The 10,698-nt window shown below is 34.4% G+C and overlaps 1 protein-coding gene and 1 non-coding gene across 2 annotated transcripts; both read left to right on the forward strand.

The window, feature by feature from the left end:
- The first annotated feature begins 1,782 nt into the window (after positions 1-1,782).
- On the forward strand, positions 1,783-6,721 carry LOC117911479 (glucan endo-1,3-beta-D-glucosidase). Its single transcript, XM_034825877.1, has 6 exons — positions 1,783-2,008; positions 2,145-2,231; positions 2,338-3,002; positions 4,468-4,791; positions 5,375-5,666; positions 6,294-6,721. Exons 1-6 carry the CDS (start codon positions 1,936-1,938, stop codon positions 6,323-6,325), a joined length of 1,473 nt encoding a protein of 490 aa, XP_034681768.1. The 5' UTR covers positions 1,783-1,935; the 3' UTR covers positions 6,326-6,721.
- Positions 6,722-8,383: 1,662 nt separating this feature from the next.
- Positions 8,384-8,455, forward strand: TRNAE-UUC. Its single transcript has one exon. It is a non-coding gene; the product is annotated as a tRNA-Glu (tRNA).
- Positions 8,456-10,698: the final 2,243 nt, after the last annotated feature.

Raw genomic sequence — 10,698 nt, forward strand, 5'->3', positions numbered from 1 at the left:
GTATAAATGTATTAAGTCATCCTTGGCTTCAAATTTTGTAGGTTAGTGTATGTATTTTGTTTATAAAATATATTTTTTAAAGAATAAAATTGTTTTTTTAAAGAACTGTTAGACATGTGACGTGCGTACTTAAAATCTTCATATTTAAAATCATGAAGGATATCTATGAGCGAAATATAAAATCAATGGTGATTAAATATGTTTATATTATAAAATTAATGGTGATTAAATATATTTATATTAGGCTTCTAAGGGTATGAGTGAAATTAATCCAAAGTTTGAATATTCAAACTTTAACTTTCCAAACAATGATAGTTGGTTTCAGAATATACAGAAAACTTTATAAGAGTTTGTATTTTTGTGCGATGTTGGCTTCAAGGTATTTGTCCAGTGACCCAGGGCCTTAATCAATTTTCGAAAGAGCTGCTTTGACCAACCCGGTTGGATCTGGGTATAAAAATGGTTTAGTGATTCTCCAATCTGCTTCATTAGAATATCCGAAGGACTTGTACCATTAATTTCAACCAATTTTGTGGTAGGTTTTCGCCATCTTTCCCACTGCAGTTTTGCCGTACACACTAATCAATCTCACCTAATTTGTTTTTGTCCGTGTGAAATTTATTAGCGAGCTTCGCCTATGGCTACGTTCAAATTGGTTAAGGTTTGCGTTTTAGTTTATCCTACCCCACTGGAGAGTAGATGCCACAAATATATTGAAATGTTATATAGTAGAATAATCGGTTCAAAAAGGACATGTACCCTCCACTTAAAGAGGGGTCATTTAATTTATAGAATGGAGCATTCTGAGAAACTCTTCGTTTTGCATTCAATAATGCAAGAGTGGGAAGACCTAGACCTGGTTGCTTCCACAGGCAGGTAGGTGGGTCGGTGGTCTTCCAAAGTCCAAGCGGGTGCCCACCTCTGTAACACGAAAGCGACCTTCACTTTCCTCGCCCATTCTATGGCTCTAATGCATCCAATGCTACTCATGGCTTCCCCAAAATTATTGCCCACCTCTGCTCTGCCCCTGTACCCAATTCCATTTCACAACCCTTTGCGATCCTATTTCATCTAAAACTCAATCAAATGTTGCCTCCACCAGTTCACCAACATTTTCCTTCTTTTTCTTTTTTTTCCTTGTGTGTGTGTTTAATTTTCTACCGTGAAACAAATAAATACAAATTTGAGAAAAAGCCCCTATCCAGCTAAATGCCACTTTCAGTTAAGGAAAAAAACAAAAGGGTGAAGTGACCGAGGATAACACGGGGTGGAGCTCTTCCTTTCACTCCTTGCCCCTTTCCTCCCCTTTTTGGTGTAACATCCTTCCATCCTTTTACATAAAATTCTACGAGGCTATTCCTATCTCCTTCAACTGAGACTCGAGGCCTTATGTAGACGTTAAAAATTGATGCAGTCCTATCTCCTTCAACTGGGACTCGACGCCTTCTGTAGACGTTAAAAATCGATGCATCAATTGGTTTCAGGCGGCTTCTTCAATATATTTAATTAACTAACGTAAACTTATACAAAGATGTTTGTCAAAACCCATTGAAGTTTCTTGTTGATTTATAAATAGGATGATAATGAAGTGACCCCCAAAATCTAATGCACGTGGCCATATCTCACACCTCAGCTGCCAGTCCTCAGACCACACGTACGAAAACCTCATCCCACTTCGCCTCACTTCTTTCGCCACGAATTTCCACACCCTCACTTTTTTTTTCTTTTTTTTTTTTCCGATTTAGTGTTTTACGCCTGCCATACGAAACGGGGCCACTGTCGGCTCCACTTCCCCGCAAGATCATCCGGCTAAGGCAGGACAGTTAAATTCTCACTTATAGAAACTGCTATTACAATTTGTGCCGTTACACTCTCTCCTCTTTTCTCCCTCAATTCGTCCCTGCTTTCTCATTCGCTCGTCTCCAAGCTTCGCCCATGCCTACTCTCTCTCACGCTTCCATCTTCTTCTTCTTCTTCTCTCTTCTCTTCCCATCTCTTCGCTTCGCCAGTAAGTTCAATTTTCTCCTTCTCCAATTCCTTTTGTTTGTTTTCTAGGAAAATTTCGCTTAAATGATTTGGTTTTGCTTCTTTATTAATTTTTGGGTTTTTGTTTTTTGTCTCTCTTGTTGTGTATGGAATTTTAGTTGGGTTTCAGTGGAGTGGTGGAACTCGAGTACATGAATGGGTTTTTGGGTATGTAATGGGGGAGAAGCTGGAACAGCGTGGTCAAGGTAATGAAGATGGTTTATGACGACGTCGTTTTTCAGCTTCCTGAACTGGTTAGTGAGCTGTATTAACTTTGGTGCTCATCGTTAAAGAAATTTGGGTTTGTTGCAGATTCGCAGTCTTTCATCGGCATCAACTATGGGCAAGTCGCCAACAACCTACCGCCGCCTGAGGCCACCGTGAAGCTGCTCAAATCCACGTCAATTGAAAAGGTCAGATTATACGGCGCCGATCCGGGAATCATCAAAGCTCTTGCCAACACTGGTATCGGAATCGTTATCGGCGCCGCCAACGGCGACATCCCCGCCCTAGCCTCCGATCCGAACTTCGCGGCTCAGTGGGTGAACTCAAACGTCATCGCCTACTACCCTGCAAGCAAGATTATCCTCATCACTGTTGGCAACGAGGTCATGAGCTCCACCGACCAGAACCTGATGTCGCAGCTCTTGCCGGCGATGCAAAATGTCCAGAATGCCCTCAACGCGGCGTCACTGGGAGGAAAAGTCAAGGTCTCAACCGTGCACTCCATGGCCGTGTTGACTCAGTCTGACCCGCCCTCCTCCGGCGCTTTCAACCCGGCGACTTCGGACACAATGAGGGGCTTGTTGGAGTTCCAGAGAAACACTGGCTCGCCTTTTGCCATCAACCCATACCCTTTCTTCGCGTACCAGAGCGATCCCAGGCCCGAGACACTCGCCTTTTGCCTGTTTCAACCCAACACGGGACGAGTTGACTCGGGCAACAATATCAAGTACACGAACATGTTTGATGCCCAGGTACGTGTCCTGCAACTTCTACTCGAAGCTTCTGTCTCTCTCAGTATATGTTGCCAAATTAAAGATTATTTTTCTATTAAATATTTTCCATGAATCATTTTTTAATTAAATACCAAATATAACCTTGTAGAAAATAAGAAAATGGAAAAAAATTGTGTGGTGGTTGAAGTTGTTATTTATTTATTTTCTTTTTTTAAATATATACGTATATATATATATTTTGTGATCTAAAAAGGAACGTTAGCTCCCGTTTCTTTCTTCTGTATTTATTAGTTTAATATTTCTTGTGAACCAAATGCAGTGATGGATCCCAAACATGGCCATGTGAAGGTGATAGACAAGAGTAGAGGACATGGGTCGAGATCCTTTTTTTTTCTCTTGACTATGACATAATGTGATCTGTTATGGTCGGCCATTGACGTAAGAGACTTGGATTTACTTGGATCAGCTCTGGGCTGGCATTCTTGTTCTGTTGCTTCCAATCCTTTCAATTTCTTGCCCCATCATCCAATCTTTGTTGCAAATATCTCTAGATGCCCAATTTAAACTTTTAGGAAAAAACTAAGATGCCATATCAGCATCTACCACACTCAGAATCGGACCTGTTCAAAATATATGATAAAATCTAAGATGTTGAATAAGTGTACAAAGAAGCGCAATTGGGTTAGAGTATAAAGCTACAGAGTAATGAGACCTAAGTTATGGGTGGTCCCCTTTTGACTGACACCTATGGAAAAAGTGGTCACTATAATAGAACCCCTAACCTTTTTTTTTAGCTTCTTTGAGATCATGGTAGAGGACTTGAAGCTCTTAAATCAAACTGATTTTTAGCTTGCAGATGATTAAATAGTAAAGATCAAATGGGGGCTTCCCACCATCTTCTTCTTCCCTTTTTTTCATTATCATATGAATTTTATACAAGGATCCTAGTCATCAAATAGTTTTTTCTGTTTTCTTATTTGAGAGAAGACTTGAAGAGTCTACTGTATACTCTTTCATTAGTATAATGCATCTTCTTACTCACATATGTATAGGATATATACGCTCTTGGCCTGTTAGTGGAAGGTCTGTTTGAATTGGATTCCAAGGAATTTTTGGCATCGAATACAATTGCAATTTGATTAGATCCCCTTATTTAAGCATATTGGATATGTGTAGAAAATCAAGTCAAGGAAGCATTAACAACAGGCACACTAAGGCCAGTGGCCTCTCCTACTACCTCTATTATATTCTTTGCTTTTTGTTGAAATAATTGGAGGGAGCATCTTGTGTTTTTTTATCATCTTGTCGCCTGTATTTCAAGTTGGCCCCTCCAATAATTATAGATTAGTCTATTCAAGTTATTCACTGTTCTTTGATTTGTAAAAATCCATATGAACTTGAAAACCGAGTCTCTAATGGCCTGGACGTGCAAAACCCCATTGAATTTTTTTCATTTGATTTACAACTTGTTCATAATATGCAGGTTGATTCTGTGAGATCTGCTTTAAATGCAATGGGATTCAAGGAAGTTGAGATTGTTGTTGCTGAGACAGGGTGGCCATACAGTGGAGATGCCAATGAAGTTGGGCCCAGCATTGAGAATGCGAAGGCCTACAATGGGAATTTGATTGCCCACCTTAGATCAATGGCTGGGACCCCATTGATGCCTGGGAAATCTGTGGATACGTATATTTTTGCACTTTATGATGAGAATTTGAAACCTGGTCCAGGCTCGGAACGGGCATTTGGACTTTTCAAGCCTGATCTTTCCATGACATATGATGTCTCTCTTTCAAAGAGTAGCCAGGTGAGATTTGAATCCATCTTTTAATAAAGCCATTGTGCTTTGCATTTGATCAATCTCCTTTTATGGTTATTGTCCCAGTAAAGACAATTTGGGTTGGGTACACCTAACACTTTTCAACCATTTAACTTTTCAGGAACATGGACTACTTCATCAAAATGAAACAGTTCTTGATCTAGAAATCATCGTGTTCTTGATTATGTTTAAAGCATGACATAATTTAGAAAAGGAAAAAAGAACTCCCATAATTTTTTTTTTCCCTTGGGAACGGATTATTTCTGCCTCAAATGGAATGGTCTTAATTTTTTTTTTGAAATAGTGGATGATGCATGTTTTGTTTTAATTATATTATACTTCGATCCACTTTGGTGTTTGGGAACTTGTTATAATTTCTGAAACTGCAGGATATTCAATTTTTCCAGGTTTTCAAAGATCGGTTTTTTCTTTTACAATGTCATTATTAGGAATGCTGTATTCTAAAGCCTTGTATTCTAAATGCGTTTTTTCTTCTTCCATTGTTTATATCATTTTGATGTAATATCATGCATTTGGTGAATGACATGCTTTCTTTGTGCCTGCCTCCCAGACCCCATCAACCCCGGAAACTCCAGTGAATCCATCACCAAACCCAACAGCTAGTTCTGTCTGGTGTGTGCCCAAGACTGGTGTTTCTGATGCTCAACTGCAGGCAAATCTTGACTATGCTTGCAGCCAGGGCATCGACTGCACCCCAATTCAACCTGGTGGCGCTTGTTTTGAACCAAACACCGTTGCAGCACATGCTGCTTATGCCATGAACCTGCTCTATCAATCTTCTGGCAAGAATTCGTGGAACTGTGATTTCACTCAGACAGCAACTCTCACATCCAGCAATCCAAGTAAATTCTCCTCCACTTCACCATTAACCAATTTTGAATAAGAAGAAATTTCCTCCTGGCCACACCAATAATACTGCAAGGGTTTTAGTCCTAGTTATGCTTTTGAGGGTTTTTTGAAAAAAAAAAAAAACATTTTTAAAAAATATTTTTAAAAATATGACAGCTTCAAAACTATTTCCAAATTTATGGTACTTTTAAGGTTTTAAATTTTAATTGAAAGTTGTCTTATATTTTTTGAATGGCTGTATTTTAAAAATTATTTTTTAAAAGTGCTTTTGAGGTGGGCTTGGATGCAACTTGGGTAGGGCATAGGAGAAATAACTCTGATCACCCATAAAAAGCACGTTTCCCTTAAAGCTACTACCAACAAACCCTAGACTTTCTTGGACATGAGAGAGATGGGTCTACGCCACCAGATGGAGATAGACTTTTACTAAAGAGATGATGATATTCCCTTTATGGGTCCAGTGGCCCCATTAGCACATGATCATTTATAATTTAAAAGAGTACAAGCCTTTCAAGTTGGGTGCCTTTTTTCCTCTTCCTGCTGGTTTTTTTGCTCTGAAAGCAGTGGCATAAACAGCAAGTGTTTACTTTACTCTCATCTCAACCAATTTTCTCTTGTAGGTTATAATGCTTGCACTTTCCCTGGTAGCTGAAAAGGAAGAGGAAACGTCATCTTATGTCCAATAATAATCAAGAAGAATAAAAGGCCATGATAGTTTGCAGCAAGTGGTGGTTGTTCCCTAGCTTTGTTTGTAAAGCTTTTTCTCCTTTGATGTGTGGATGTAAATCTCTCTGAAGCTTTCTCACTTTAGGTTGTGAATGCTACTACAACTCTTTCTTTCTCCATATTTTTCTTGAAGGAAGGGGGGGACCGGGGGTTGGTGGCGGGTAAGGAGCAATTATGTTGAGAAGAAGAGCAGTCGAGGAAATAAGTCCTCACTAATATGATATATGAGCTGTAGTACTAGACTTCAGATTTCGAATTATGTAGTATGTGATGTAGAAAGATCCTGGCTTGGCCTTATCCAAACAATTGTTCTATTTCATGACTTCTTTTGTCTTTGATGATTTAACTTATGCCAGGACAAAATTTAATGTTATGGTAAGAAATAATGAAAATTTACTTAATCCAATACGACAGGTTAAATAATCGTCTCAAAATATCTTCATATAAACTTTTTTTTTTATTATAATTAAGAATGCTTTGGTAGTGATTTTAAGAAATATTTTTAGTATTTTTAATATTTTAAAATTTTTATTTTTAAAATATTAGAAATATCATAAATATTTTTTAAAATTATTATCAAACATATTCTAAGAGTCTTTAACAATAATTTTAAGAAATATTTTTAATACTTAATTTTTTATTATTATTTAAGTATTAGAAATATTAGAAACGTTTTCTAAAATCATTATCAAATGCACTCTAAAACGTTTTCTAAATTATTATTAAACACATATTTAGAATACGTTTTGTAATGATTCTAGAAAATATTTTTAAACTTTTTAATATTTTAATGATAAAATTTTTTAAGTATTAAAAAGATTAAAAACACTTCCTAAAATTACAATTAAAGGAGTTTTAAGTTGTATTGTAAACTCGTGTTCTTTTAATTAATCTATTTAAAATTTAAATTTTATAAAAATATTATTTTAAAATGCCTTTTAATTGCTTTTTAACTTTTAACTTTAATTTTTTGAAGATCTTAATTAATTTGATTATTGAATTATTTATTATTAAACGCATATTTAGAATACGTTTTGTAATGATTTTAGAAAACATTTTAAAACTTTTTAACATTTTAATGATAAAATTTTTTAAATATTAAAAAGATTAAAAACACTTCCTAAAATTACAATTAAAGGGGTTTTAAGTTGTATTGTAAACTCGTGTTATTTTAATTAATCTATTTAAAATTTAAATTTTATAAAAATATTATTTTAAAATGCCTTTTAATTGCTTTTTAACTTTTAACTTTAATTTTTTTGAAGATCCTAATTAATTTGATTATTTAATTTTAATTATAACATGGTTATAAAATAGAAAATAAATTAAAATTTTAATTTTACATTAATTTATTATTTTATTTCATATTTCAATTATAATATTCAATATCTTAGTTACAAAGCACTTTTTAATCTTTGCAAAAAAAATATGAAATTTTAATTTAATTAATTACTTAATATTTAATAATATAATATTTACAATTTTAAAAAATATTTTTAAATTTAATAAATTTAAATACAAAAATTTAATAAATTTATATAGATTAAATGGGATATAAATAGATCATTTTAACACGATTAAATAAATAGACTAAATGTATTTTGGAGGAACAATTAAACCCGAATATGACCCGTTAATTAACTACATTTATATAAATTGATAGGATTACTATATATGATTACATCTAATTTGAATCCACTATTTTTAAAACATATTATTGTATATTGTAAAAATTGTTAAGTCACACTATTAAAATTAAATTTAAATTTTGTTACGAGTAGAAACTATGTAGGGGTGTCCTAGCGGACGTGATCATTGGATTTGTTTTTTTTCAAAAAATAATAAATAAATAATAAATAAAATTTGCCAATACATAAGGGACAGGGTTGGTAAAAGGGAAAAAGGCCGGGGAGTAGGGAAATTGAATTAGAATCGTAGTCTTTTTTTTATATGAATATAATTAAACTTGCAAAGTGACCACCAATCCGTTGTCGTCCAGCGGTTAGGATATCTGGCTTTCACCCAGGAGACCCGGGTTCGATTCCCGGCAACGGAAGTTGTCCTTTTTGATTTCCTAGTTTAAAGTATTTTCAATAAATAGCAATTATTTACATCCTAGTTATTTATTTTTTAAATAGAAGTAAGCATATAAAATTATTTAATTCTCCTGAATTTTTATCCCTCTTATCCAAACCCAATAAAACTATAATCATAATCTCACATTCTCCCCCTCTTAATTTCATCCCCCTTGTCTTCTTTAGAAAATAATTTTTTTTTTTTTGTTGAAAAAAAGCATAAAAACCAAAAGAGAGGTGGAGGACAGTCAGAGTTGCCCTCCTACCGTGAATAAGAAAATAATTAACACATAAGGGAAAAAAAATCTATTTAATATGAAATAAATGTAAATAATTTTACCACAAGCCTACTCTAAAGAATTTTTATCTTGATAAGACATTATTTTTTTACTTTCTTATGGACCTGAGTTTTGTTTCATTGTAATTTTATAGGATACTAGAGTGTAATTAACTCCTTTTATTATACTGTTAACTCAACTTCAAAATTAAATTATTAGAGAGCTAATATTTTCTTATGGACTTCAATGATCTTTGTTCAAACTTCTAGTTCATGGTGACATGTTTTATTTAAGGGATTTGGAATGATCTTTCTAGTTTAATGATTTGGGTTAATTAATTTATTCTAGCACATTAGAGTTAATTAATTAATTAGGACATGAGTGGGATAAGATTAAGTAACCCAAACTAAATTTGGGCTCAAGTTGCTTAACAAGGAACCCTTTATAATTAAACCTTTTTAATGGTTTAGGGTTTAGACTTTTGTCATTTTGTCTATAAACCCTAGCCACTCTTAAGAAAGGAAGAGATGACCACCCTTTTTTTGTGCTAAGAGCCATAAAGGGAAAAATTGAGTGGAAGATTTTTAGGTAGACGGGTTCTCTAAGGCTCATGACATCTTCCTCGACGTCTTCTTCAAATTAAATTCAATTTGGGAACATCCAGCTCGCAGGTATAACACCCATCTCTCTAAATCTATGTGTGAAATAAGGTTAATATAATTTAGGAAAATACCTAGGGGAGAGGGATGTGAATTGTGTGATTAAAATTTTTTTTTAGAAAAAAAAACTTAAATTAAACAATAGTAGAAGTAATTAAATAAATAAAAGAGGAAAGAAAGATGCAAACTTATTTTATAATGGTTCAGTAAATCCGCCTACATCCACTCTCCTTAATCTCCTTTTCGAGTGAGGGCTTCACTAATCAAGGCTTTAAACCAAGCCTTCAAACTTGTACAATTTAATTCCTAACTCAAAGCTTTAAACACTTAACTTTCACCAAATGTTTAACAACTCTTAGCTTAACTTAATAATGGCTCAATACAACGGAAACTAAGATGAAAACAATGTGTGCACTAAATGATTTTCAAATGAAAAAATAAATGCACTTGAGTTTGAGAGCTTTGAATAAGAGAAAAGGGTGGGCAAATAAGTTAATGCAGATGTTATCTTGTCAATAAATGCATAGGACTTCTCAATTTATAGGAAACCAACCTTGGACACCCTATTTTCCAAAACTCAACCTTAATCGATTGAGCTCTAGTCAAGCTTTGATTCGATCAATTGAATAGTCATTGGGTATTTAATATATTGCAAGTGACTATTGATCCTTATTGGGCTTCGACTAACCCTTGATCGGACCTTGACTGGTGCTCAACCAGGAAAGGTTGAGCCTCTGCCAACAACATTGAGGTTTTGGAAAAGAGAATTTTTGGAGCCTTGACACGTCTTCAAACGAGAACACTTAACTAGTTGAATCGATGATGAGGGGGGCTTGAACAATTAGGCTAAAATCAGCTCTAAAACTTCCCTTTTTCAATCCAAAACTTTCCAACACTTGGGCAACTCAATTAAAAACATATGTAAGTCAATTTTGAAAGAATTTGGCCTAAGGTTTCACTTATTAACTCATGTTCATTCAATTTACAAACACTTAAACTTATTTTTATGAAAACTGAGTATGAATGAATGCATGAAAAAAATACTTTAATCCTAAGTGCACCCAAAGAATTCATCTTACAAATTTATCCTAAACTTAAATGAGTCTATAGGTATCCAAGTATTCATGTTCTTTGAATTCCTTTTATGCTAACTTGAGCTTTCTATGTATTTTCTCAATACAACTTGAAACTTTTACTTGATTGACACACTAGTTCACTTAACCATGTTTTGTTGTCATCAAAACATATTTAGGAGAACCCTTGAGCTAACACTATGTATTTGTTTGA

Source organism: Vitis riparia, chromosome 3 (assembly GCF_004353265.1).
Source record: "Vitis riparia cultivar Riparia Gloire de Montpellier isolate 1030 chromosome 3, EGFV_Vit.rip_1.0, whole genome shotgun sequence".
NCBI classification, from domain to species: domain Eukaryota; kingdom Viridiplantae; phylum Streptophyta; class Magnoliopsida; order Vitales; family Vitaceae; genus Vitis; species Vitis riparia.

Coding starts and splice junctions, on each gene's coding strand:
- LOC117911479 (XM_034825877.1), top strand. CDS start 1,936: ATGCCTACTCTCTCTCACGCTTCCATCTTCTTCTTCTTCTTCTCTCTT. Junction 2,232..2,337: donor GCTGGAACAGCGTGGTCAAG/GTAATGAAGATG, acceptor GGTTTGTTGCAG/ATTCGCAGTCTTTCATCGGC. Junction 5,667..6,293: donor TCTCACATCCAGCAATCCAA/GTAAATTCTCCT, acceptor TTTCTCTTGTAG/GTTATAATGCTTGCACTTTC.